Source organism: Corvus brachyrhynchos, unplaced genomic scaffold (assembly GCF_000691975.1).
Source record: "Corvus brachyrhynchos isolate BGI_N302 unplaced genomic scaffold, ASM69197v1 scaffold91, whole genome shotgun sequence".
Classification (NCBI taxonomy): domain Eukaryota; kingdom Metazoa; phylum Chordata; class Aves; order Passeriformes; family Corvidae; genus Corvus; species Corvus brachyrhynchos.
Window position 1 is genome coordinate 4666996 of NW_008236442.1, and position 27572 is coordinate 4694567.

Consider the following 27572-nt stretch of genomic DNA (forward strand, 5'->3'; position numbering starts at 1 on the left):
AGTGACTCTCGGGTCTCCCCGGCTGCCGTCCTGGACTCCCCGGCCTGGCCGCCCCTTCCTCCTCATTCCTGCCCCTTCCCCGCCTCCCGGCCCCTTCCCCCGCATCCCGGCCCAGCCCGGACCTGTCCGCTTCTCCCTCCCCAGCCCTCTCTGTTCTGGGCTCAGCTTGAGGAAATCAGCCTTTTTCTGTGCCGTAGCTGCTCAGAAGAAGTTGCAAATCAACTTTTGCTACTCTGGTGCGTGCGGTTTCTCCTCAGGAGAAATAGTAAGTGTTTCCCAGGGCTGGGAAGCTGGTGGAGTTCGTGGGAACAGCCGGAGCATTGAGAGAGCACGACAGTGTTTGTGTGGGAGCTGTACTGATAGTTGAAGCAAATCGCTAATTATTGTGAATTTTTGTTCTGTCCCGTCTTCTTTTACCGTTCTTTTTCTGTCGTTCTCATGCCAACAGATTTTGAGAAGAGAGGAAAGAAGGAAGTGTGTCCAATACTGGATCAATTTCTTTGTCATATTGCTAAGACTGGAGAGACGATGTAAGTGTGACTGTTTTGGTGGTCCTCAGTTGTGACTTAAAACAAATCTTGCATTTTAAGTCAGTGAGATTCTATTAGGATTCTCTTTTTGCCTGTAGGTTGCTTCATGGAGCTAAATAAGCTTTCCCTAGTTCCCACTTAATTTTGTGTGGATTAGTTTAGTTTGCTGATAGTTTTATCTCACGGGGGCAGACTTCTTGTATAGGCTTTGCTCGGGGGTGTCTGTCAGGTCTTACTGATCCTGCTCAGCACAGTAAAAACCTGTTGCTTTTCCCGGATTTTAAGAGAGATTCAGGTTTTGTAAGTGGCGAGTTCAGCTGCTGTTGCAACGTTTGCTGTACCCTGTTGTATAACTGCGTTTGCAGTATCTAACTGTGTTATTTACATAAAGATATCAGTGGCTCAGATTGTTTCTTTCTGGGCTTTGTAACCATCCTGTGATTGTGTCTGGGTGCTGCTTGTGAAGAGGGGACAATCCGGAGGTGCTTTTTGCAGACCAGAAGCGTGGGAACTGCTCTGAATTGCCGTCGTTTTTCAGCTCGCACGGGAGTTTCCCTTCTGCTGCCCTTTCTGTCGCGGTTCTCCGGGAGGGTTTCCCCCGGAGGTGCGAGGGAGCCGCGCTCCTTTCAGGGATCGGTGCTGCTGCGGGTGACTTCCTTGTGGATCACTATTTGGCAGGAAGGGGAAAGGCTTCCCCGGCTGAGTTGCCGTAGCTGTGCTCACTTTCTGGCGCCCAGGCTGTCTCCTTGTTTTTGAGGCCTACTGCCAGACTACGGCTCCAGCAGGGGAGATGTGCTTTTACGAGTTTTTTTGTGACCAACCAGTGACCGCAGGGGCTTTGTTTGAGTTTCTAGAGTCCCTCGAACTTGTAAGAGGTTTTGTAGGTTTTGGTGGTTTTCTTTTTTTTTTTTTTTTTTTTTTTTTTTTTTAGCTTGCTAGTACTGCTTGGATTAATGGTTTAGAAAGAAAAACAAGTTCTGAAATGTACTTTGCTCTTTGAATAGAAGGCTCAGGCTCAGCAGACATACACAGCTGTAATGCTTAAATTTTGGTGTAGTGCTTATACAGAAAAAACACGCCACGGTAAGCCCATACTAAAATATGTTTAAAATATTTTTCCCATTCTGAGATATTTCTTTAGGTTGTTTTTACTGTTTCTGCCACTATCACATATATTCCAAAATAATTTTTAAAAAGTGATTCTATCGGGGCAAGTTCTTGGGAAAATTATTTCCGCTCTGATTTTATTTTCATTTAGGAAATCGAGGTTTATTTTTTATTATTTTTATTTTAGTTTTACAAACTTAAACCTGAACTGGGATTTCTCATCTGATATACAGATCCTGCTTTCTATGTTTCCAGCGTTTTCTTTGTGGTGTCTTTGAGGTCTGTACCTCTTTTCAGCCTTCTTGAACCTTTCAGTTGCATTAAATTGTTTTTTAAAAAGTGTTGGATGTGCATATCAGAAGTGTGTAATATGATCTGGAGCATAGGATGGCATGGAAATACTGTTCTATAATATTAAATTTGTTTCAGATTATCTACCAAAGTCTTTATTTGTTCATCAAACATGATTGTGTGTTCACTGATGTGTTATGTATCAAAATCTCAGGGGAAAAATGAGTAAAAATTAAAATCTCCTGGGAATCACTCACGGGAAGATTGATAATGTGCATTTTAAGAACTTAGTGTATTTTTTAAGCTAGTACAACTTGACCATTGCACGAGTATGCTGGAATAGACAAACCTACCAAATATATACAAATTTAAAATTCTCTAGAAAGTCTTTATTTTCACTCATACAAAAGTAACTTTGTGTAATAGAATCTAAACCAGTAATAAATAGATACTTTGGAACAAGGAGATAAAATACTAGTTTGCAGTGACATTTGTTAGGATCTTTACTAAGTTCAGAGTATAGTTTAAAAAAAACGAACAGCAAGGATGGTTTAGTCAGGGGTAATTACATCCATGGTTTGCAGACTTGATTATTGAAAAACAATGGATCTTACTCAGTCACAGCCTGTTCCTAATGTAACAAACAAAAAGTACTGAGGCGAATCAGGACAAGTGAAATGTGAAATACTTTTGCTTTCAGTTAGTAGTTCTAGGAGAGTTATATGGTCTTCATGGGAGTTCTGTCAGCTTTTTAACTTCATCATGACTACTGATTTTTAGAGTATAAACTGCAGTCTGCATCCTGGGGTAAATGTTCTCACCCCCCATACATCTTCAGACACAGTTGCAGCAGATCTTGGTGACTCTTAGCAAACTTAATTTGAAAATGTACTAATGAAGTAAATTAAAGTGACTCTTTAGTTTCTCCTCGAAGCTCGATCATGGCACACATAGCTTCCTCAACAGATGGAAAGCACAGGCTCAGGTAAGGTTGCTGGGTACCTCCCTGCCCCCACTTGTTCCAAAGTGCTTATTCATCTGAGGGAGTTGGGAACAGGTATGTGCAGGTTTAGGTGAGGCTCTGATCTTCCTGGGATTTCTCTGGCAGCAGCCTTGTCTGGTGCAGCCTGGGGGTCACTGTTTCACTTGGGGTGTTCAGCTGCTTCTGCAGCCCCACAGGGACCCGGGGCAGGAACTTCTCAGTCCTGACTCTTTTGGACGAGGCTCAGTTCATTGATCCACATGTTTCGTCCCTGGTAGCTGGTACATCCAACTGCAGAGCAACTGGAGAGGTAGTGAAGGGGACGAACAAAGGGTGAGAGGTGGTAAAGCCACCACTGCAACTATGATAAGGCTCTTAGAGAGTATCTTTATTGTAATTAGAGGTCTTTCTCACAAGGAAGGTGTGGAACAAAAACGTTGCTAATTTTGGTTCTATTATCAGTGTAAGCTTATTTGTGTTATCAGTGCTGTGTAGTAAAATCCTGATCATACAATGACATGCATTCACTTCATCTTTTTGAAGTTTTCCTCTTGTGCAAAGTTAACCATTCACTTAATTGCTGGTGAGATTATGGCCTACATTTACAAAAGCCAGTCTAAACTTCCTATATTAGAGGTGACAGAAGCAAAAGTGTGATTGCTTGGCTGCTTTGAAATATTTTTGTTTCTTAACAGTTGCCCTGGTAAGACTTAGTCTTAGGTGAAATATAAAGTTTGTTGTTCTACCTTTTTTAAAGTTGTCTTGAGTCTTAGGAATTTTTTTTTCTCTTTTCAGAGGAGTGGCATACTCCCTATTTAATCTGACTTTTTACTGAGATACTGACTTGAAATTTCCTTAGTGAGACCGAGCACAGTCAGGGAAGTTTGTTATAACCTCCTTGTCTTCCACTTTGTACAGATCGGTATGACTTGCAAAACTGAGAAAAGTGAAGAGAGATGAAATTTTATAGTCCTAATACTTTACTGTATCTGAAAGATGTCTAGAAACAGGATGAGGTTTTGTGCCCTTTTTTTTTCATAAGAAATCCACTTACCTATTTTTTCTGAAGTAGAAAGAGCTTTAAGAGATGGGATGGAAATCAGAGCACTGCAGTACTAGAAGTGACATGGAAATCCACTTACCTATTTTTTCTAAAGTAGAAAGAGCTTTAAGAGATGGGATAGAAATCAGAGCACTGCAGTACTAGAAGTGACATGGAACAGTGAAATTATTTTGTTGTTTCTGAAGAATTCTTAAAAATAGATATTAGGATCACTTCTCAATTGCAATCTTGTGTCCTGTATTTAAAATGTTTTCTCTTACCTCTTAGGAAATTCTCTTGAGTTTAGAGTCACTCTGCCGCTTCAATAGTAAAAATGTTTTTAAACCATATTTTTAGGTATTTCATCAAGAAAATCCAATGTGTTGGACTGGAAAGGAAAACTAGATTTTTCTAAAGTGAAAAATAAAACTTAGAAAACTAAAGCAATCAAAAATTTTGTTTTGGTTTTCTATGCATTTCCCCCACTCCTGCCCTGGGGCAGGGAACCTATAAAATGCAATTTTAATGGCTTACTGTAGTTGAAAGTATAATGCAGAAGCTTTCTGACAGTGAAGGAATCCAGAAAGTAGTGAAGTACCAAAATCTGGAGCAATAACAGCTCATAGGCAGAAGTGATTAATTGTAAAATCCTTCTAGGCCTAAGTAGAGAACTCTGCCCAGGATGTGATGCAGTCACACCGGTTCCTCCCCTTAGTGCAGCATAAACAGCCATTAAAATACATTCTGGCTTTATTTCTTCCTGTAGTGAAATTCTTTTGGAAGCTCAGAAATGTTAATTTGAACCTCATCTGAGCCTGAAAACAACTTGTTTCTTCGCATATTTCCTTGAGGGCCAACACAAGTGGTTTTTTGCAGTTTCTTGAGTCAAGTTTAATTCATGTGATTGTAGGGCAAACATGCGCATCGGTACTATCATCTTAGAATAGTTGGAGGCATCTGCTGGAGGTGATCCAGGCAGACCCTGTGCTCAAGGAGAGCTAATTCCAAAGTTGGATAAAATTGATTAGGGCTTTGTGCAGCATTTCTGAGAATCTCCAGTCATGGCAATTCAGTAGCCTCAGTTTGGCTTCCTGTTTCACTGCTTAATCACATGCACTGGGAAGAATGTCTCCCTTGGAGCATCCTCGGCCCAGTGCCTCTCACCCTGCACTTGTGCATCTCAGAAAGGAATCTGTTTCCATCTCTTTGGATGCAATTATCCCTTCAGTGGTGAAAGTCAGCAGTTGGATTCCACCACCAGAGCCTGTGTTCCAGAGCCAGCCGTGCTGCCTTAGCTTCCTGCAGCAGCCTTGGTCACAGCACAGGCTGACAGCGCTCAGCTTCCCGCCTGCCAGTGCAGGGGTTGCCCCGCTCTGGGCTGTGAGCACCAGCGTTTGTAATTGGGTGTGGTTGGACTTTGGATCCCAAGCACCGCAAGTACTGCAGTGGAGCCTGATGCTCCCCTGGGGCTGCAGCTGCCCAGCTTTGTGCTGGTGTGCCTTGCTCAGGTTGAACTACAGTGTTCTCTGGTCTTCCCTCCACAGCAGTCAGTCAGGTGGATCAGGGATGATTTGCCTTTAGTAAATTACATAACTGTAAATGTAAGTTACATAACTGCAGTTCCACCAAAGATAATGGCAAAAATACTTTTGACCTTTTGATGCAATTTCATGTACCTTACGTAGCAGTGAACTTTTTTCCTACTATACTTTTAACCTTTTTTGAATCAGTTTAACTTTTCTATTAGTTTATTACATCAGTGACATAGTTTGTCAGCTGTAGGAGAGCTGAGTGAAGATGCAGTAGCCATGAACTCCTACAAGAATAAGTTTGCATCTCAGTTGAAGTGTTTTAAATATGTACTCTGAACGCTTGTATAATATCCTTTCTCTTGTTACAGATGTATAGATTTTTTAGCCATATGTCCTCTGTCTTATTTCACATGCTTAAATTTAAATCTGTTTTTTTCTCCAAAGTATGTTCTCTGCTTTTATTCAACGAACAGTTTTCTTGCTCGACATGTGTGTGCTAGCATTTTTTCTGATTTGGAGACAACTTACTTTCTGGAAATCTTAATGCTTATTTGGGGAATGTAATTCCTTATGATTTTTTTTTTTAACATGAAATAAAACAATTGTCAAGTTTCTGTTGTGATGAGCAGGATCATGTTTTTCTGAAAGAAGTCTCTGTGTGCCTTTGTTAGTATAAGCCTCTTCCATTTCCACGTTCTCAGTAAAGCAAGAGATGTGAGTAAACTTCCTTGCATTGTTGTCCACTATTATTCCTCACTAACTCTATTCCATTCAGCATCTGGAATTACCCCCCCACTAACTCCCATTCCACTGACACTGTTTTCTGTTTCATAATCCACTGACACCTTGAAAGGACAGGGATCTTTTGTCAAAAAGCCTGCTGATATACCTTTGTCAACACTAATTTAGCTTCCTTGCTCTTTTACCTCTATTATAAACAAAAATTTCTGTATGTGTGAATTGTGTAGCTGTAGTACTTCAGAGCAAGCAGTGGTGATATTGATGAAATCACTTGCTGCTTTGGGAAGCACACACTGTTGTAGTGTTTTATTTTAAGTGCTGCCACTTCATATCTATTGGGAGTGGGGTTTACAGTATAAAGGTCAGACTTTAACTGCCATTATAAAATGTGTGTGATGAACTGAGCGTAATAAACATTAGTCTCTCTATGGAATACACGTGTAAGGAAATGCAAAAGGCAAACTAATTGCAGCACTGAGTTTTTGGGGTGATGGGACTGTTTTAATCACAAATGTAGCTTTGCACATTCAGATTTGCAGTGTGAGTGTGGCTTCCTTCCCTGTTGCTATACACAGTTCATTCTTGTGAGCACATTTCCTGATAATATTTTTGGCAGCCAGTCCATGTCACTTTGCACAGAAAACCACTCTACCATGTATTCTCTGGTAGTTAATGCAGTTGCACGTGTTTCTGATGATCACTTTTGCTTTTATTCTGTGGTCATCCTTCTCCTCAAGCTCAGTTCTCTGCCTTGCTTGATAGGATTTGTTATCATCCTCAGAGTTTCTCTCGGTTTGTACCTTCACCTCTCAGTGACGTTGCTGTAGTGGATGCTTCAGTGTGACCTCTGATATTTTCCAGTGGCCCTCAAGTCTCTGTTCTGTGGGGGTTGTGCTTGTATTTAATCTGAAGTACTTCCCCAGGCATTTGGGTATTGTTCACTCCCTATTACACTTCTGAGTGGTAAGGATGTTTTTCCATTTTGACTTTTTAATTGGTGAGCCTTGATCCCTCTTCCTGTCTGAAGCTTTTGGGAAGGTTTGTGCCTGATGGCACATGGGGGGAAGGAATGAGGCAATAGTGCACACAGAGGGAAGGATACAAAGCAGTCTGGTTGACCTGGGGAAGGTGGATTATCAAGTTTGTGGATGAACCAGACCGATGCTTTTCCACAAAGCTGATACATGTCTGGCAGGTCTCAGTTTTAGAGATAAAAATACTTGAAGACAATGACAAGATTTCCATGATGGCAATACCTGGTGATGCTTGGCTTAGAAGTGTTAGGGGAGTGTGATGATGCACAAACACTGAATGCCTGTGGATTGGGTCACTGAGGTAGGGTATACCTTGTCAGCCCAAGCATGTGTCAGCTGAAAATGCCTTGTGTAGAAGCCAACTGGATGGCTTTTGTTTCTGGTTTTGAATGAGTTAACAGGTGCAATTTCCCTGGTCACAGTAGTACTGCTGTGAGACCTGAGTGAGGCCTGTGGGTTTTGGGGACAGTGCGTAAGGTGGCAAGCACAGGAACTCACTGCAATAGAGATGCAGGAGTAGCTGCACAGGGTGCATTTTCCTAATGTGGTTTCCCAGCTCTGTTGCTTGATATAGTAAACATCTGATCATATTATCTCAATGTGGCCTGCTGCTCCTCTGAGGTGACTGGCTCCTTTAACAGTGACAGCTACATTTACCAGAGGAACTGCAGGATTTCTTGTGTGGATTTGGTTGTTCTGGGCAAACTGGTGATACCTGAAGCAACACTGGTGTCCTGTATTGCTTTCTCCTCTGCTATAAGGAAGTTAATTTTTGAATGAAGAGTGTTGTAATCTTGTACTTTTTTGTTCTGTGGTCAGTTTTTGCCTTTAAAATAAAAAAATGAAAGGTGCTTGAGTTTGATTTTAGATAACTCTATTCACAAATGTATTTCCTAGAAAATTTTGGACTGAAATTTTTTTTCTGTTCTGTGGGACAGCTGTATTCCGTTGGAGTCAGCTGAATATTTATCAGCAGAGATCAGAATTAGTCCCTTGATGATTACAGATAGTGCTTTAATGTCTTCTTCAGCTGTCTGTTTCCATAACTAAATCTCAATCTTTGTTGTTCCTGGCAAGAGCAGTAGTAATTTTCAAGCAGCAGAGGTGAACACTCACACTACTGAAGTAGATGTAGTTCTAATGTCTGACAGTTTCCCTGGTTCCGGAATGAGCTTATTGTGCTCCCAAGGAGAGCAAAGACTGGATTTAGGCTGACAACAATCAGTGAGTGAAAATGGAAAAACACCTCCTGTGCTTGTGGGAAATACCAGTTTTTCCTCTTTTGAACACTTCAATATATTTTTAATTAAAGTGAAAGGTAACATGAGGTAAAATCCTACTGAAGATAAAATGTGAGAGTGTTTAATTTTACATGAGTTATCAGGTGAAAGGGAACAGGACGCTCTCCCAGGACGAGTGCTTTGCCAGTGTTTTTCTAACAGGAGCACGCTCTGCAGCAAGGCACAGTGTTCCAGGAAATTCACCCTACCTGGAGCACCTCAGCTTTTAAAATTGGATGCTCATTTGGAAACACTCATAAAGGATCTAGCACTTGCCTGGGGGTTTGATTTAATGTTAGGTTGAGGGGTTTGTCTGTTTGCCAGAAGCATGTGAGAGGCCAGTCTCCATTGGGGTACAGGGGATTTTACTGTGTAAATCTGTTGTCATTGTTTGGAATTTCCCGTGTTAATCTACACTGTGTGAATGGTGAAAATAGCAGCAGTGTGCAAACTTATGACACTAAAATGAATTGCATCAAAATACTGTTAAAATAAAGCACAGGAAATAGAAAAATAAGTTTAAAATACAAAGAATATTTGACACAAGTGGAATTAGGTAAGGTATATTCTTTTACCTGGTAATTGAATGCAGCTGCTTAAAGGAATGGCTCAGCTCCCTGTTAGTCACATCACACATCTTACTCCGTCTTATCTGCAGCATTAATTTTGTGGTTAGATCAGTGATCTGCCTCACCCCCCTGTGTGTGGGATCACGGGAATGTGTGGGAGCAGCAGAGCACGCTTGCCCCTTTTGGTGTAGACAAGGACAAGGTTAAGTGTGTGTGGTGGGGCAGCACCCTCCTCCTCTGCACTGGGATGAGATCCCTGTGGGAACCTCAGCATGGCTCATCTCCCTGTTAGTGGGAGTTCAGTGCTGCTGCTTTTTATCCCAGAAGTTTTCACAGGTATTTTCTGAAAAAATTGAAAGTCATTTCTCTACCACTGAGCACACCTAGTTGAGAAGCAATCTGTTTATATCATAAATAATGAAATAGTAATTCCTGTACAAAAGCTAAGATGCCAAATGGCAACAGGTTTGGGTTTTTTCATTTGTTGGTCTGAAATCACTGGGAATTGTGTTTTACAGGCACTTCTTAAGGTTTTTATCTTGTGCACCCGTTCTGTATAACTGTGTATGCCCAGGTGTCCTTGTTTATAGCCACTGAATAGATTTCATATTTGGGTGTGCTGGATAAGGTAAGGATTGATACAAAACCCTGGCAGAAAAGGTAGAGGGAGTAGGAGTAGAACAGAGATATCCAAGGGAAGAGCTGAATGTGACCTCGGTCTCGTTCTCCCACAGGCCTGCAGTCCATGGGTTCCCTGTGCAGCTGCAGCTCCATTGGCTGCTGGAGAGGATCCCTGGCTGCAGCTCCGAGTGCTGAGGCGCTGCCAGGGAGCAGGACAGGGCAGGCAGTGGGACAGGGCAGGCAGTGGGACAGGACAGGCAGTCCCGGGCAGGCTCTGGCGCTGCCTCCCGCTGCTGCTCTTTCCACAGCCTGGGGGAAGGGAGCCACGCTGGGGCTCCTCGTGCCTGGCATGAGTTCTGTGCTCCCTGGTGGCAGACACGGGCCTTGGATTTGAGTAGGCATATTCCACCTAGTCCTTAATATTCCTGTTGGATATATCTTGCATCGAGGCTGTAGAAGAGCAGCTGGAAAGCTGCCTTGCCAGGGGGTTTGAATTGGGTATGTGATTGCTGAGTGCACTTCATTTTCTCTGCCTTTTCACTTTCCAGATAGTTCTGGAGATCCCATTGATAGACCAGAATAGGAAAGGAATTAACTTGTTTTGGATGAAACTTTAATTTTGCCTTTGACAGCCTGGGGAAATTACTATGTCTTATACTATATCTTCGTCTCCTACAAGCTCTAGAATAAGGCACAAAAGAAAAGAAACAGTTACTAAAGTTGTCAAGTTACTTCACTTCAAAACGCCTGTTTCCTACTAGCAGGTCTCTGTGGGAGTGTCATCTCAGTCAGCAAAAATTGGGGAGGCAAAGGTAATACAAGTGGCTCGCATCTCTCATTCCATGTTAAGTGACTCCCTCAGAGATTGTCCTCTGGTTCTTTCCTTGTGTGTTCTGAGGACATTGCCTTAAAATCAGTTTAGCTGGACATAAAATGTTTGCATCCTAAATATACAAATCAGTTTGCCTTTTTTTTTTTTTTTTTTTTAAATTTCTGCTGGTCAGAGAGCCAATAGTAGAAGTGTGGAGAAGGAAATACTTCCTTTTACTAAGTTCTGATATTTCTTTTTATGGCCTGTTCAATGAACAGAATCAATAGTAGATCTACTTTGGTTTCATTTTATGTTCTGTGTGGTATTCAGCATCTCTCCAAAACAGATGGCATCCTCTTAAAATTTAAATCAAGTAATTTTGTAATGAACTTAGACACTGTGAAATCTGAAGACAGACATCCCACCAGGACTCCTGGGACTCTTCATGCTTTAAGTACATAGCTGGGTCTCTGGAAGCTTAACATCTCTTCTATGTAATGTTTCTCTTAATTAAACCTGTAATCTGTAAGGCAATCCAGAAAGATTTATGAAATAATCACAGTACTTTCAGGAGTAAGCCTTGTTTCAGGCACTCTGAATTTTTCCTCCAGTTCTTCAGTCAATTTTAGGTTTTGTCCTGCTTTACTTCAATGGGTCTTACTGGAGTTTGAACCTTAAAATCTTGCAGAGTTTGTCTAAAGTGCGTGAGCCATATGCATTCCCTTAGGGTTATGTCTGATGTTTTATTACAGTTTTCAAAAAGGGAGATGAGTAAGTCAGTGTAGTTGTCTTCTGCACTCCTGGAGCCTCCAACCTCCACCTCATGTCCAAGTCGCGTGTTGGTGTAGGGGGAGCACTGTTAGAGCAAAGCCTTGCAGTGCAGTGCTAAATACATGAGAGGGAACCATATTCCGTTTGTTCAACATGGATAGTTTTCCCTTAAAAACAGTAGGGATTTTCATGTTTGTCAGGTCTTGCCCAAACAACCTTGTTAAATATTTCAGGCTTTTTGCTCTTCTCATTGACACCTTATCTCCCGAAGTGAATATACCAAGTGGGAAAAGAATCAAGTATAGAAACTTGTCCAATTGTCAGAAGAAAATATCAGTTAATTCTCTGACACACAAAAATAGTGCAGATATTGAGCTGGTTCTCCTCTTCCCCAATAACCATTGTGGTAAGAGAGAAAGCTGCTTTCATAGTTTCACCAGTACAAGCATTTTGCATAAGCAGGAGATAAGGGAATGGGGGGATGTCTTTTACACTCTGGGAATGATATGATTAGATTATTTCCATGTAAAATGCAATTTTGTTTGGATATGCATGTTTGGAAGGATGAATCTTATGCAAATCACATTAGTAGAGACGCAGTCATTCCTTGCAAGCAACTTTGTGCTACTAATTCTTTGAAATCAAAGCATTGCATCAGATTTCTTGCCCTGCTTTCTGTCTGAGGTGGCCTGTTCCCTGTTGAAGATGCTGTTCATCAAGTAGAATTGGTGCATTTCTAAACTTGGTTGATGTTGCTTGGCAAATTCTGTTGATCTGTAGTAATGGATTAGTTCCAAGAGCAAATCATGTAGTGCAAGTACAGGTGTGAAATAGATTGATGGCTTTTATTAGGGAACAGAGCTATTTAGGATTGAATTCTTCCGTGGTTCTGCTCTGATAATGTTAGATTGTGTCTAAATTAGCCTCTCTTCTTTTTGTTGTTGTTTTTTATTATTCTTCCTTGTACAGTGGAGATATTTTTGTTGCTTCATCAACTCTCAGTGACTCAGTGTGTTACTGTAGCACTGTTCTGACTGTGGAGTTCCCCATCCCTCCTTTGTGGCTTTCATCTTAGAGTTTAACTTTCTTGTCTTCACCTACTAATTTTGATTCCATTCTGGGGTTTTATGTAGCTCTGTGTGGGATTTTAAAAAAAAAATTATTATTGATTTCTTTGCATAGTCTGTCATTTAATTTAATCTCTACTTGCTCATTTCATGCTTATGTGTTCCTTCACCCTTTCCTAGCCTTTTGTCATGTTGTCTTTCTAATTGTATGTAAATCTTCTCAAAACTTGCTGATGTTTCTTGTAGGATTGGCTGTTTGGTCAGATGCTGTCTGCTTTCCTGATCGACTCTGAAAACCAAACTGAGTGTCTTCAAACACTGAAATCTCTTCCATCCATGTTTCTCTCTTATGTTTCTAATGTTTAATGAAATTTCAAGGTCAGGGACTGCACTGGGGTACAATATTAGGGTGTTAAACATCTTTTCATACCTTAAAGCACATTATTAGCAAGTATTAAATGTTTAAGTAAGGTACAAAGAAATGTTGGACTCTGTGTGAGCTTCCATGCTCTCATTTGTTGCTTGACTTTTATAGGTGCTTTTTAAAAAACAATTAAATTGTTGAGTTAAACTACCAGCAGTTGTGTCTGTCCTGGGAGAATTTGAAATGGGTGGTGTCTGTATGGATGCAAGCTGTAGTTCTGAAGTGCTGTGATTGGTTGTTTCTCTTCAGCCATTCCTTTGCCTCTTGTTAGGTGCTTTTTCATGAAATCAGTTTCTTCCTCTGTATGCCAGAGCAAATCATTTAGGTTGATAGAAGGAAAGGATGGTGCAGGAGCTGGTGGGAGGGAAGCAGAGGACTCTTCCGCTAAGCTGGCTGTGGGACTACAGGCTCATTAGCCCAGGAGAGCTCTTTGTACAAGTATGTTTACACAGAGTGACCCAGATATTGTAGTGATAGGTGCCTTGATGTACATAAAATGTATGTAACTACAAAGCTGTCATGCTCTAGAATGAAAGTATACTGAACCAAAACATTGCGGGATCAGCTAATTTTTTGAAGTATTGTTTTTGAAGGTGTGGTCACAGATCTTAGAGTGTTCTCAGGAACTTTTTTTCTTTGAGTGGCTATAAAAGTTCTCAAAGTTGCTGATACAAATTCCCAAGCTAGTGTAGTGGACAGGAAGAGCATGGTTTGGAAGAAAAGGCTGATTATGTGCAATGCTGAGTGGGAAGAGCAAGTATTTATAAACAAGGCTGCTCTGAAAAAAGTATGAACAGTATTTTCTCCATGGAATTTCTTCAATTTGTTATTCTTACGAACTTAAGATGTTTATCAGTTATTTTCCAGTGTATAAAACTGTAGAAGAATTTTCTTTTGCTTCTGTTTGGCTCTTGTTAGATCAAGAAGGTATTGACCAAACTTTCCTCTTGGTTTTGGGTTCCCACATTGTGTAACAAAGCAGAGAAGATAGAGGGCTTTCTCAGGAAGTTTGTGATACATGTGGAATATTTTTCTTTTCCTGAAAACAGATATTTGGCACTTGTTTGTCTCTTCTGTTTGTCTTTCTGAGCAACGAGTCTTTCAGTGACTGGGGATAACTTAAAATTTCTAGAGGTGTAGATACAGATTACTTTGATAGCTAGTAGGATATGCCACTTTTAATTTTGTATTGTCTACAGTTCTACCCATTGTTACGAAGGAACTGGTTTTCTCTATGGACGAGTTTCTAGAGTTCAGCTGATGCCAACTTGTACGTGTCATTTTCATAGACTGGTAAAACAGGAAAGGTGACTTCGCTCTTGAGACACTTTTGATCACTTCCACTAAGTAAATGGGAACTGAGAAAATCTTACTGTCCCTGCAGAAATAGTTTTGGTTTTTTTTGGTCAGAAATGAGTTCATTGTTTTAACAACACTGATTTCAGGAGAAGCATGGGACAGCTCTGTTTATAGTTTGAGCTGCAGTTCTGTCTGAGATTGCACTGAATGTAACAGTGGCCTTTGAGCAGTTCAGCTTTCCTGCTGCTGCTACTGCAGCCCCAGCAGCAGGGAATCCAGCAGTGCTGGGAAAAACTGCTGCAGAAACACAGAATGTCCGAGCTGCAAGGCTGTGCTGAGCCCCTGCTGCTGTGGTTACACAGCTTCTAGCAACAGCTTGTTGGGTTGATCTAAGCTGCTGTTGCTCTGTCTGGATTAGCTGTGGTCAGCCTTGTGATTGCAGGATGAGGTTATCCTTAAACTCTGCTGCCTCTGTGTGTAACCTGTCCTGTGTTACCCGGTCAGCAGTCATTTAGTAAATGGTTTGGAATGCAGGTTGAGAGATGCTTTCTATGTCAGTAGTTCAGTGTGTTGCAGATGTAAGTTCTTAGCCTTTTTATAATGGGACAAATACTAATTAAAATTTTGAATTTAAAATCCAAGTGATAGTTTTCTGGACTTCTGTATATGGGCAAAATGTTACAATCTTTGTTTTCTGTAGCTTCAGCATTGTAAAGGAGCTGGTGGGTGCTGCTTTCAGGCAGTAGATTGCCATTTTAAACCTCATGTTGTTGATTTATTTCAAACACTGATGGGTTAATAGTCTATGAAAAGATAAGTGTTACTATTTAGCAAGAAATAAATAACAGTGAAAACACAGAACAGCGGAAGTTTTAAAGTGTGGAAATATATCCAAATGGAGTTGTCAAAGAATGTTTAGAATAATAGTGGAATCCCCTTTCATGAGGCAAGTAAAGCTCTTGCGATGCTCTGTGGGGAGTAATCCCACACTGTCACGGGATTATTTACTGTGTTTCGTGGTGTGTTTATGTATTACATCTGTGATTTGTTACAAACACTTTGGTTTCATGGTGGTAACACTGCAGAATTGTATAGCTTTTTTATTTAACATTTGTAATAGTAATGCCTAATATTGTACATTGGAAAATTATAGTATTCTGCTTTGGGTGTAGAATGCTGATTGGAGACTTAATCCAGTGAGACTCAGTGGTGCTCTTTAATCCATGCCATTCCCTTTGGGACCTTGATGTTTATTTATTTATTCATTTTTATTATTATTATTCACTAAGTCCTGTGGTCCCTCCGGTTGTGAGGTGCTTAAAGGTCTCTTGTTGAGGGAAAAGAGAGGTTTGCTTTCCTCTTTGGAATTCCCCCATTCTTGCAAATTTATCATTCCTAATAAAAGACAGGGGCTTTGTGTTTGGATCTCTGTAGATAAACCTGAGCTGTATTTTCCCCCTTTTCATCTCATAATTATTTCTTTGAGACTAAGGAGGAAATTAAGGCAAAGATGACGTGGCCCTACTTTTCTGGTGCAGGCGGGCTGATAGAGCTTCCTTGGCCTGTGGTTTGGGATTTGGTGGTGCTGGAGAAACAAACATCACCACAAGTGGTTCACAGCACAAATAGTTGTGTCAGCCCCACAGAAGGGCAGCTGCTACGTGGGGTTGAAAATAGGGCCACCAAAGGCAGCCTGTAGATAAAATACAGCCTTTGGCTAAATTGTTCTCTATATAGTTTAATGTTGCTTTGAGCAGGAGCTGAAGGGCTGTCCAGGGGCTCACATTTTACACTTGTTTGGTTTGAGCCTGCTCATACCAGATCGTGTGTGTTACAGATAAATGTCCAAGATCGTCTTCTCTCCTTGTTTATTGTTTGTTATTCCGTATTTCTTTCTTTTCTCCGTCCTGGAGCTGTGCAACCTCCTGCATTAACAGGAATAGAATCAAATCGATCCTGAACTAAATCAGTTGTTTTCACATTGCTCCCTGTGCTGCTCAGACATGCACGAGCCCAAGGAGGCCCTGAACAGCTCCTGTGGGTGCTCTGTGGGGCCGTGGGTGTGGAAGGGCTGGCTCAGCACTTGTCTGTTGTAGCTAGTGTGAGGGACCTGTTTGCTTGAAAATTTCAAAATGTAGAATTTTATAAATTATGAAACTTGAAGCTGTAAGGCAAAACATAATTTGGAAACATCTTAATAGCTTCCTGCTGTGAGAATGTTTATGGGAGTCAAAGTTGTTTTGCTCAGTTTTTCGTCAACAAGTGCCAACTGAGATACAGAAAATCCTGGCCTTTTTGAGAGAAAGAGATGCAGTGAAATGCTTTTAAGGTGTGTGGAGTTACAGAAGGCTTTTGGTAAGGTTTTGTTAGGGAAGCAGATAATCCTGTGTACAGTTGCTGTATGGATTCCAGACTTGAAACACTTTTTGTTTTGGTGTGGTGGTTGGGTTTTTTTTGTGGTTTTTTTTTTTTTTTTTTTTTTCCCCTTGCTCCTTTTGTGAGCTCAGTGAAAACTTTAGGCAGCATGTAGGCTCACTTTGTATTGTATAGACACGTGCGTATTTCGCATTTAGGTTTGCATTGTCAGTGGATATTGGTTCTTTAAGGAAACTGCCTCCCCTGCTGTTAGTGGCAATTGATTTGTGTTACATTGTTCCAGTGTAATTTTTGAAATAGTTACCATGCTTTAAATTCAGGAAGGGAAATAGCACTGCATTACTTGCCTTGTTCATCTTAGGACTGGCATACCAGGGTGAATGTTGTTATGCAAACATAAACTTACACTGTTCTTTGGGTTTAGGACTAACTTGCCTATGTCTCAATGCTTGTGTTTTATGCAGGGTTCAGTGGTCTCAGTTTAAAGGCTATTTTATTTTCAAACTGGAGAAAGTCATGGATGATTTCAGAACCTCAGCTCCTGAACCAAGAGGGCCCCCCAATCCAAATGTGGAATATATTCCCTTTGAAGAGATGAAAGAAAGAATCCTGAAAATTGTCACTGGATTTAATGGGTATGTATCCTTTGTTTTCTAAAATCAGGCTAACAAACATATTTCTCCAGTTTTGTAACATAGTTTGTACTGTCTGTCTGGAACTGTTCATCTTGCTTCCTTGAATAGATGAGCAGAAGCAGATATGCACCTTGGAAATACATTGCAGTAGTTTCTGAACTTCATTATTCTGTCATTGAATGAAAAGTGTGACATGCTGTCATGTCATTCACATTGTTTTTTCAATCTGTAGTTAGTTTTTAAACAGTGCATTCAAAGAAGCATCATATTACTGTGCGCATTTAAGAGTAAAGTCAGATTGCTTTCAGTATATTTTGAAATACCAAATGGGAAGAGGTCGTCTGGTGTTCAGTTCCTGATTGTTTTGTGGCAGTTCACTGGCTTTTGAAGAAGTCATGCAGTGAGAAACGGTGTGACCAGGAGGTGTACCTGGGTTAGAATTGTTAAATAATGCCAAATTCAAATTTTCAGCTGAGGTGATACTTATTGATGAAGGACATGGATGTTTGATCAGTTGCTGACAGTGTCCTAGATTAAAATGTATCTGTGCCCTTTGCTGGTTTCCTTTTGGAAGTTTTTGTTTCCTTTCAAATAAAGCTCCTGATGTTTTTGTCTTATTTGGTGTGTCCTTTTTACTAGTTTACATAGTATTTTTGTTGTTTCTAAACTGGATTACATGCTTGCCATAAGCTGAGTCATCCTGGTTGTGGTGCTCAGTGCTTGTTAAGACTTTTCAGCATTTTTCTCAGCTTGTTATAAATCGGCATGTTCTAAATTTTGTATTCCTGATACCCTGAAATTTCAGATTCGGTGGTGCTACTGACATGTCCTTAGTATTGTATTTTGATGCTGTATTTATAATTTATACTGTCATTGTTCCATGCTACTTCATTTATTTGCAGTTTAGGAGTCTAAGTCAGATCTCCTCTTCCCCCAGCAACTGCTCTCATGTAGGAGACTTCTAAGAATGTGAAATTCAGCTTGTTCTCAGCTCCCCAATATTTATACCAAGCTGCTTCACTGCAGGAATTTAAAAACAAACCTATCCTTTATGCTCAAGTCTGCCTCTCTCCCTCCTCCCCCAGCTTTTTGTTAATGCTTCGTTGCCCACAAAATGGGTAATGTTCTCCCAGGGACAGCTAATGAATGGGCTGCTGTTATCTGCTGTTGTTCCCAAGTGCACTGAACAAACCTCTGGATGATGAGTCTGGAGCTTAGGCTGTGCCTGTGCTATTTTCATCCTTTGCTGTAGCACTTCAGGGTGCTCAACTTCCTCATACTTTGCAGTGAAACTCCCAGGCTTTGAGGAAGCAAACTGCATCCATTAGTTACCTTAAAGGAAATAATGCCTGGGGATGTTTCAGGATCTGGGATTGCAGAGTGGTTCATTCAGTAAATCTTGTAACCCCCACAGGGAGGATGTGATTTTAAAAGCTGAATCATGTGGAGATCTGTCCAAAGAGTAACAGCAGCAGGTTTTGGGTTGTGGGATTTGTATATTCAGGCTTCTTTAGAGCTGTGGGTGTCATTTCAGGGTACCAGGGCAGACAAGGAAGCTACTTGATGTGACTTTATTATTGGGATGTTTTTATTAGCATTTGTTTCAGAGAGAGGGAAAAGAAGTAACACATTAAAAATGACCTCTTTTTTGGGGTCTTTCTAGCTGAAGTGCCTTTTAAAGAAAGCACAAACTGGCTCTTTTAGCCTGTCTGTATCTTACTCGACATGGTGTCTTCACAGGTTTACAGAGCCAGATTCTCTTTACAATTCTCTTACAATTGCTTTGGAGTAGGAACTTCTTGCCATTTTTTTATCCTTTTATCCTTTGTTAGTGAAACAGGAAGTTCCAAGGTAAGTTACTGGGGATCTCAATGACAGAGAAATTTTCACAGCATGAATAACTTAGATCATAAGTCAAATTTCATTTATGTGGGTTTGTTTGTTTGTTTGGGGTTTTTTTGGCTACAATTTAATGTAACTGGTATAAGTAATTTTCCCAGATCCCTCTTCAGTACTGTCCAAATGAATTTTTGGTTTGTAATTCACTCTGGACTGTAGTGCTGGAAGTGCTGTTTTGAGTGTGTTGGTATAGAATTTTGAGTGGTTACCTTAAGTGGGCAGATCAGGACTATTCATGCAGCTCATATGCTGAACTAATTAAATTTCCGAGCATTTACAGTCAGTTCTCGTACTGCTCACAAACTTTACTTTGGTGTTCCTTTATAGATTTACACCAGTTTAAATTACTTCTGGTTTAAGATCACGTTGTTGAACTATTTTAAAACAATAGTTTTTCACCAGAAAGAGTTCCTGAGGTGAAGTTAACTTTGGGTTTTGCCAACTAAAAGCATTTGCAAGTGCTGAAGGAGTTCCATGCAGAGGGGTGATTGTGTGACACCGGGTGCCATCTGCTGCTCAATGCACGAAGTTCACTTTGCTGTGAAGAATTTGGAGGGAAATGAGTTGGCTTTTGCTTTTTTCTTTTTAACTTCTTATAGCTGAGATTAAAATAGGAAGACAGCTTTTCCTTCTGGAGTCAGTTGCAGGCTGCACATTTCTCGAGTTTTCTGTCTTACTTGGGGGATTAGCACTGTGTTGATGTTTCAAAACAATTCTTGTCACAGCATTCCAGGTGACCCATTAAGTACAGCTAAATCCAAATTAGCCACATATTGATTCCCCAGGATGTCTTACAGATCTGGCTGATGGAGAATAATTTAAAATTCTGTATGTTTTTGTTTCTGTTGAATAAATGGATTTTTGAATGGACAGTCTAGTCTATTAAAAAAAGAATGAAATATTTTTATTTATGGATTTTCAACCAAAACCCAAAATGGCCATCACAAGAAACAGATCAATATAATATTTTATCTATATGGAAAGATGAACAGATCAAGTAAATTCTTTGTGACTTAAAAGTTGGAATGTTAAAAGAAGGCACTGCACAGAAGCTGAATATTGTGAGGATGGACTTGATCTTAAAGGTCTCTTCTAAGCTTGATGATTTTATGAAGAATTTGGGTGTCAAAGATTGCTGCTTGCCCAATGAAGAGCAAGGGAAGGGAAACTAATAATGCCAGAACCACTGTCAAGTTTAAGAGCGTTCATGTAATAAACTGAATTAGAAGGAACACTTGTTCCTGTGGTTTTTCTGGTTTGTTGAGGATTAGGACTTCCTCAGTAACATAATGTACAGCCAGTTCTGAAAAACATAATTAAATTGCTGATACTTAGTCACTCTCTGAGTACTACTTGCTTTTAGTTAAAGTGAGTTGTCATGTGGGATGATGAATTGGAGCTGTGCTGACCTGTTTGCACTGAGCTGGTGGCAGAGCTGGCCATTTCTCACGTGGCTTTTTAGCTAATGAGCAAAGCTGGAGATCCATGCTGTGTTAGCTCATGGCACAGGCTGGAGATACCATGTACTGACTTCCTCAGAAAATAATAAAAGTGGAATTTGGACAGAAATTGACAGTATAAGGATATACACACACATGCGTGTCAGTCTGTATTGATGCAGCTCTGGATTTGTATTCCCAGCCAAAAAATGGTTCATAAATACTGTATTAAATATTCTTCTTAGATAACTTTTAAAATGCTTATGGCTTCAACTTCCAATAGTTAATTGTAAAAATGCATGGTACTTTATAATTATACTGAAATATTTTTGTCAGAAGTTTGTCAAAATGTGATGCTGAACTTGGATTCAAAGTGTGTGACACCGCAGGTAACTGGGAATTGTCTGTAAAGTATTGCTTGTCTGAAAGATCAGTTTCTCATTTCAGCAGGGATGAAACTGAGTGCAGAATTGTCAAAAAAAGAAATGTGTTTATGTGGTTCCTATGGGCTTATACATCACTAATTATTATTAATTATTAATTATTTTTCCTGATTTGCTCTTTGATAGATGAGTACATTGTCCAGTTGTAGCAAAATAGATTATTTGTAACAGCTGAAATATAATGGATCTACTAATTCCAACATTTACTGCTTTTTCTGTAACTGTGTTTTGTAAAACCTGAAATAAACTACAAGTTGAGACTTTTTTAGCTCTAGTGTGTATGACTCAAATTTGTTTTGAATCCCTTAAAATTTCTCTATATTGGAATAGTACAGTCAGAAACTTCACTGTTGATCTGATTTCGTTTTTGTTGTTTAAATGAGTCCTTTGAGTTGTGGGATGATGCATTTAGGATTCTGCTTGGGTTTTGTGGTGGTGAGCACAGGAAACAGCTTTGTGTATGAGATAAATAAAGTCTTGAGGTGCCACCCAGTATTGCTCATGGTAACAAACTTCAGTACTGGTTTTGTTCCTCCTTCTCGGTAACGGGGAGAAAGCAATAATGTTGTTGCTTCCTGAGAGTCATACTTATTAAAATAAAATTAAATTGTTATAAATCTATTTCATTGCAGCATCCCCTTCACTATCCAGCGACTCTGTGAGTTGCTGACAGATCCTAGGAGGAATTACACAGGAACAGACAAATTTCTAAGAGGTGTGGAAAAGGTAAGTATTTCTCTGACAGAGAACACAGCTCCACAGTCACAGCCACCACTTAATAACTTCCCAATTGCTCCCAAAGGTCTGCTGGTTTCCTTGGGGCTCAGAGCCAGAGTATAGCTAATGGCTGCTCTAAAGTGTCTGAGTTTGTTTCATACCTTTCAGCAGCAAAAAGCAGTTCTAAAATAACTTCAGACATAAAAATTAATCTCAGGGCTGCAACTGCTGTGTTTTGTAATCACTGTGCAGTACTCCAGCTGTAGTGTGTGGGGGGTGTATTGGCAGTTGTTATATGGAGTGCTAGTTAGAAATGATCAGATGAAACCTGAATCTTTTGATCAGGCATTTCCTCCCACATTTGGTTTCAGAGTAGATCGAGAGGTGAAGAAGAAGGGAGGCCCCTTCCCTCCAGTGTCTTTTGTTTCAGTGTTTAAATCCTGTGGTGTAGCAGAGTGTGCCTTCAGAAGAGCACACAGGTGTCTTAACTGGCATTTTACAGCTTATATCAGAATGTGGGATCCTTCAGAAGCCAGGAACAGATTTTCAAGATATGGTTCCACAATTGGATTCAGGATTTCTGGAGAACTTTGTTCTCCAGACATCCCTCAGTTAGAAATTACAGGCACTCAGGCCTGAGGCTTAATGTGCTGGTCTTGTTAAAACAGCAACAAACTTATTAAAATCCTGAATTTTGGTGTAATTATGGCCTGACCTTGTAAGTGAGAGCAGAGCTACCTTAACAGATAGGACCAAAATCCTGAAACTTTTGAAGTTTTGGGATGTTGTCAAGAGCTGAAGCTTCTGTTTCTGAACTCTTGATGTATTTGTTGTTTGTATATTACAGAATGTCATGGTTGTCAGCTGTGTATATCCATCTTCAGAGTGAGTATAACCCTCTTTTCCATGAAACTTCAAGCTTGTGTTACTCACAGGGAGAATGTATGTGTGTGTCTAATGCATTTCTCTTGCTGTCAGTAGTTGTATCTAAAAGCCAGACAGGGAGAGTTCACATTTTGTTATCCATAGTGCAATCAGCAGTAGGGATGGTGTCTGCAAGTGTAGTAATTGGGAAAAAAGTAAAAATTCCTTGGGGACTGACAGTGGGGGCTTTATAAGTTTGGGATTGGGAAATTCTCTGCAAACAAGCTTGAAGTGATTTAAAGTTCCTTTATTCATAACATTTTGTTGTTTTGTTTGTTAGGAAAAATAATTCCAGTAGTTTAAATCGGATGAATGGTGTTATGTTCCCAGGAAATTCACCAGGGTACTCTGACAGGTGAGTTCAGTTCCAGGGGTTAACTTTGACTGGATAGAAGCAGTGGAGTTCTGGGAATAGCTGGTTCAGATCCCTTTTTACCTGTTGTGATCCCAAATAAGTAGCCTTAAAAATGAGGTGTGCCATGGAATACACTGGGGAGTGGGGGTAGAGGAGGCAGGAACATGTATGCTACATACTGTGTATTGTCATCTCTCTGTCACCTCGCTGAGAATTTTTTCTTGTTATTTAAATTTTTTAATCAAATTTGCACATTGGAGGCAAGGAGTATTTTATTCAGTATAAAACAGCAAAGCCCCTCATCTGTTTGTTTAGTTTTGTTGATCTTATAAAGGAAGGGTATAGCTGCTTTCTGCAAAATAGGAACAAGTTACTTTGCTGAGAGGTTGGGTTAACTTTCCATTATTATTTTTAAAGATCGAATGTAAATGGCCCTGGGACCCCCAGACCCGTGAGTCGAACGAAGGTTTCATTGTCAACTCCCATGACAACCAACGGTTTGCCAGACAGCACAGAGCATAAAGAGCCCAGCTTGCAGCAAACAGAGGAGAAGAAACACAGGTTTGTCAGAAGGAGTGTATTTTGAGCTTTTAGTATTCTCAGGTTTTTTATTTATGTTTAAAAATAGTTTAAAAAAGACATGTAAGGGATGCATAATGGAGTCTTAAGTCAGGAGTGATGACTTTAAGGTTTTGTTACGTAATAAGTGAAGCAAATTGTGTTGTTGTGACTTAAAGTGTTTAAATCGAAGTAGTTGCTACTTTTTTTTAAAGTGTGACGAGATACAGAATGTTTGTCTTCAATAAAAGCTACATCTGCTTTTGTTGCTTGTAGTGAATCACCAGCGTCTGAATCAGAAGGTGCTCAGAGCAGCCCAGTGAAAAATAAGCACTCTGAGGATGATCCTGCAGAAGCAGAAGGACATGAGGTAAAAAGACTTAAATTTGACAAGGAAGGGGAAGCCAGAGATGCACCAAACCAAACTGCCTCTAGTGAAGTCTCTTCAGGCATGGGGGAAGAGACAGAAGCATCCTCTACATCTCAGGATAAAGAAAAAGATGCTACCTGTGCCAGACAGCACTGTACAGAGGAAGAGGAGGAAGGTATTTCAGAGTTCACTGTCTTCTTTTACTTCCAAGGAGTTGGGATTTTCTTTGCTGGAGACCAGTGCTGCTGGGATTGCTGAATGTCTCCTGTTGTGCATAAAGATGAGCTGCTTGTTCGTACTTCAATTTTGCATGATTTACCAAGTCTATTACTTCTTTTTCCTTGGTCCTACACTCAATTTGAAACTTACACAAGGGTACTTAAAATCTTTTGGGGCCATAAATTAGATCAGGGTGCACCAAGAATTCAATAATGCCTACTTTAGAGTATCATCAGGTGTTCTCATCCTTTCTGCAGATGGGGATGGGTCATACTTACCTTTTACTATCTTTATTAATAATGGAATTTACTTTTGGGGCCATAAATTAGATCAGGGTGCACCAAGAATTCAATAATGCCTACTTTAGGGTATCATCAGGTGTTCTCATCCTTTCTCCAGATGGGGATGGGTCATACTTACGTTTTACTATCTTTATTAATAATGGAATTTACTTTGTTACAGCTATAAATTTGTGTTTTTTTCACTGAGGAGACTGAGCAACAATGTCTCCACATCCTGTCAGAACAGTAGAAATTATCTCACTGAAAGGCAGGCTCTGTACCTAAGTAAAAAAAAAAACCTAAAAAACCCCAAAAAACCTGCAGTTAAGAGACTAATCTAGTTTTTACATATTCTTCAAAGTTTCGTTTTAATTATTTTTTGCGGCTGGAGAAATAAACATCTCTCTGAAACATCTACCAAGAATCTGTCCATATATATTTCTTTCCCACGGGACTCCTGGTTTGATACATTGTGTTACAGTATCCCCACTGTAACAATTCTTTATGGCTCAGGTATTTGTACAATGTTCCTGTAGATCATGATGGCTGTACACTTGAAACAGCCATGTTTTCATAATTTCCCGGAGACTGATTCTGAAGGCAAGTGGAGGATGTGGGGAAGCAAGAAGAAGTTACTTCTTAGACTTCATCTTTATCAAGTGAAGCTTCACTAAGTGAAGCTACCTGTTAAATAAAATAACTGGACTTTATTTTATGGTATGTTGAGAGAGTTTGGATATTCTGACAAAGGTGGCCACTGCTTTATCTTCTAATAAAATCGGGGTTTGTTTGTTTTTCCTGACCTTGGCTGTGTTGTGGAAGTTCTGCTCAGCATAGCTGGGAGTGGAAAGTAGCAGGATTAAGGTATGTTGAAAAATCCCTTGGTAATACTGTACTTTCTCTGTTCCTAGAGTCCTTCATGTCTCCCAGAAACGTTGGTCCAGACAGAAAAGAGCAAGACAAAGACAGTGACTCCTCAAGTGTGGCCGAAGAGAGCTCTGAGGAGAACAATCAGATGGAGGAGTCTGAGCAGTCGCGGGCAGAGAAGGATTTGCACTCGGCTGACAGTGACATCAGTGCATCCGCCACTAGTGGAGCTGACTGCAGTGAAACAGAAGAGCTGGGCTCCTATGCTAGTGAAACTCCCGAAAACTCCTCAGAGACCCCGATGGAAAACAGTGATGAAGCCACAGAAGCTGCAGATGAACCTATGGAGCAAGACTAATTTAAATAAACTTAGAGGCAGTATTTTCCATAAGGCTCCGGTTTTACACTGTATAAATAATTTTATGTAATAAAGTGGACCTTTAGTTTTACAAAAAGAAGCAGGTTGTAAAATAAACTTCTCCATGGATTGAACCTTGAAAGAGTTGTACATGATAAGAACTGTGAATACCAGCTCCTTCAGGTCCTGCTTACCGCTGAACTTTCGTTTGGTCAAATCAGTGGTTTGTGTATAGTTTTTTTTATTTAGAATAAAAGTTTTTAAACTGGAAGGTAATTATAATTTTGACAACTTTTTTGGAGATCACCACACCTAGTTGTATGTAAGCAAGAAAGCTTTTTGTCTTGTCTTTTTCTGACAGCTCTAGCAGTTACTTCATATTTTGGTTACAGTTTCAACATTTGACATGTGAAATTCGGGGTTTCAGGCTGGTTTCTGGATTTTTATTTGAATACACACCAAGAAACCTTCTGTTGTGTGTTTCAAATGTGTTCCATTTCACACACACATTTCACACACACATCTCCGCACAGCATGCACACCTCCGTGTACCCTCGGTATTCTAAGGGGGAAAGGGTATATTTTTCTGTTTCTATAAAAGATAAATACAGCAAATACTTTTTCTATAGGGAAAAGACTGAGTTCACCTCTCAAGGCACTTTGCCTCTGGAAAAACAAAACACATGAAATCTGGCTCATATGAAACCCTGGAAATAGTAACATTGTTGAAAACACCCGAGTAAACACATTCCAAGAGAACTGTTCCAATGACAACATTTTTGTATACTTCTGAGGTGCCTGAGTGAAAGGAGTTCATTTATTTATGACAAAATGTGCTTTATGTTGAGAACGTTGTAATCAAAATATTAGCTTAAACTTTTGTAGAAGAAATGTTTGAAAATAAAATACCTTGGAAGAAATGAGCAGGTATTTGCCTTTCTGAGTGCTTCTTGGAGCTTGTGAATATTGTAGAGAAGTCTCAAGAGTTCCTCCAAGGTTTGCAGGTGGCATCGGGCTGATCACACCACTGGATGGGAAGGATGGAGACGTGACCCTGGTCATGTTCCTGAGCTACAGGGCTTAGGGGTGCAGAGGAATCACCACGATTTGTATAACATTTTGGAAGTGAACTAAATATTTTTGAACATACTACTTTGACAGCCAGTGTTACATTTTTTTCAAACCAGCTCAAAGCACAAACTACTGCTTTAAACTCAATATTTTCCAGTTCCCATATTTAAAGACATGCAAGCTGCAACCTCCCAGTCACAATTACTGGCTGCCAAATTTATACCTGTTTCTTCAACTGTACCTTTTTGATATTTAGAATTTTTAAATTTCTGTAAAGTAGATTTTTTGTAGATTGTAATGAGTGCTCACTGCCATTGTGAAACGGTATATAATTGTATAATTTCTGTGTGTAAACTGAATGCTTGGGCTTTCAATACAGTATTCATATAAAGCAATAAATATTAATGTTATGAAATATCTGAGTACATTTTTATCACAATTGTCCCTCTTTGGTTTTAAGTTCATGTACCTGAAGTACAAAAATGACCTCTAAAATGCATGCTGATAGTTTCTTGTACTACATGGTCTGCTTTGTATTGTTTGGGGGAAATTTAGGTTTTGATTAATACCAGAATTAATTTGGCTCAGTTGGACTATTTATAAAGTTATTTCTTGCTGATGTTACCTATCAAGTTGTGAGCAGACAGGATTCAGGGAGACGCTTGCAAAAAAAAAAAAAACTTTACTGATCGAGATCCCCTTGCAGAAGGAAAATTGTATTTTGACTCATTTTCATTGTGCTGAAGGGTTGGATGTGTGTCATCAAATTAAAGGACTGAACCAAAATGTTGAAATTAGGGAAGTTTAAGATTATAGTGACATCTTACACTTCTTTTTTTCTTTTTTTAATATTTTGCCAATGAGAAAATTTTAAAATTTCTAAGTTTAGAGATTTCTGAAATTTTCTTTAGATTGTTTATTTGTGACGATACTGTCAATAAACTTGTTCTTTAAGCACC

At 39.8% G+C, this 27572-nt stretch overlaps 1 protein-coding gene across 1 annotated transcript; it reads left to right on the forward strand.

Moving 5' to 3' along the window:
- The first annotated feature begins 423 nt into the window (after positions 1-423).
- Positions 424-27572, forward strand: PPP4R2 (protein phosphatase 4 regulatory subunit 2). The gene is made up of 8 exons (XM_017747236.1): positions 424-530; positions 16942-17112; positions 21526-21619; positions 22458-22495; positions 22815-22889; positions 23307-23450; positions 23724-23992; positions 25229-27572. Exons 1-8 carry the CDS (start codon positions 439-441, stop codon positions 25540-25542), a joined length of 1197 nt encoding a protein of 398 aa, XP_017602725.1. The 5' UTR covers positions 424-438; the 3' UTR covers positions 25543-27572.

Coding starts and splice junctions, on each gene's coding strand:
- PPP4R2 (XM_017747236.1), top strand. CDS start 439: ATGCCAACAGATTTTGAGAAGAGAGGAAAGAAGGAAGTGTGTCCAATA. Junction 22,496..22,814: donor TGTGTATATCCATCTTCAGA/GTGAGTATAACC, acceptor TTTGTTTGTTAG/GAAAAATAATTCCAGTAGTT. Junction 23,451..23,723: donor ACAGAGGAGAAGAAACACAG/GTTTGTCAGAAG, acceptor TGTTGCTTGTAG/TGAATCACCAGCGTCTGAAT.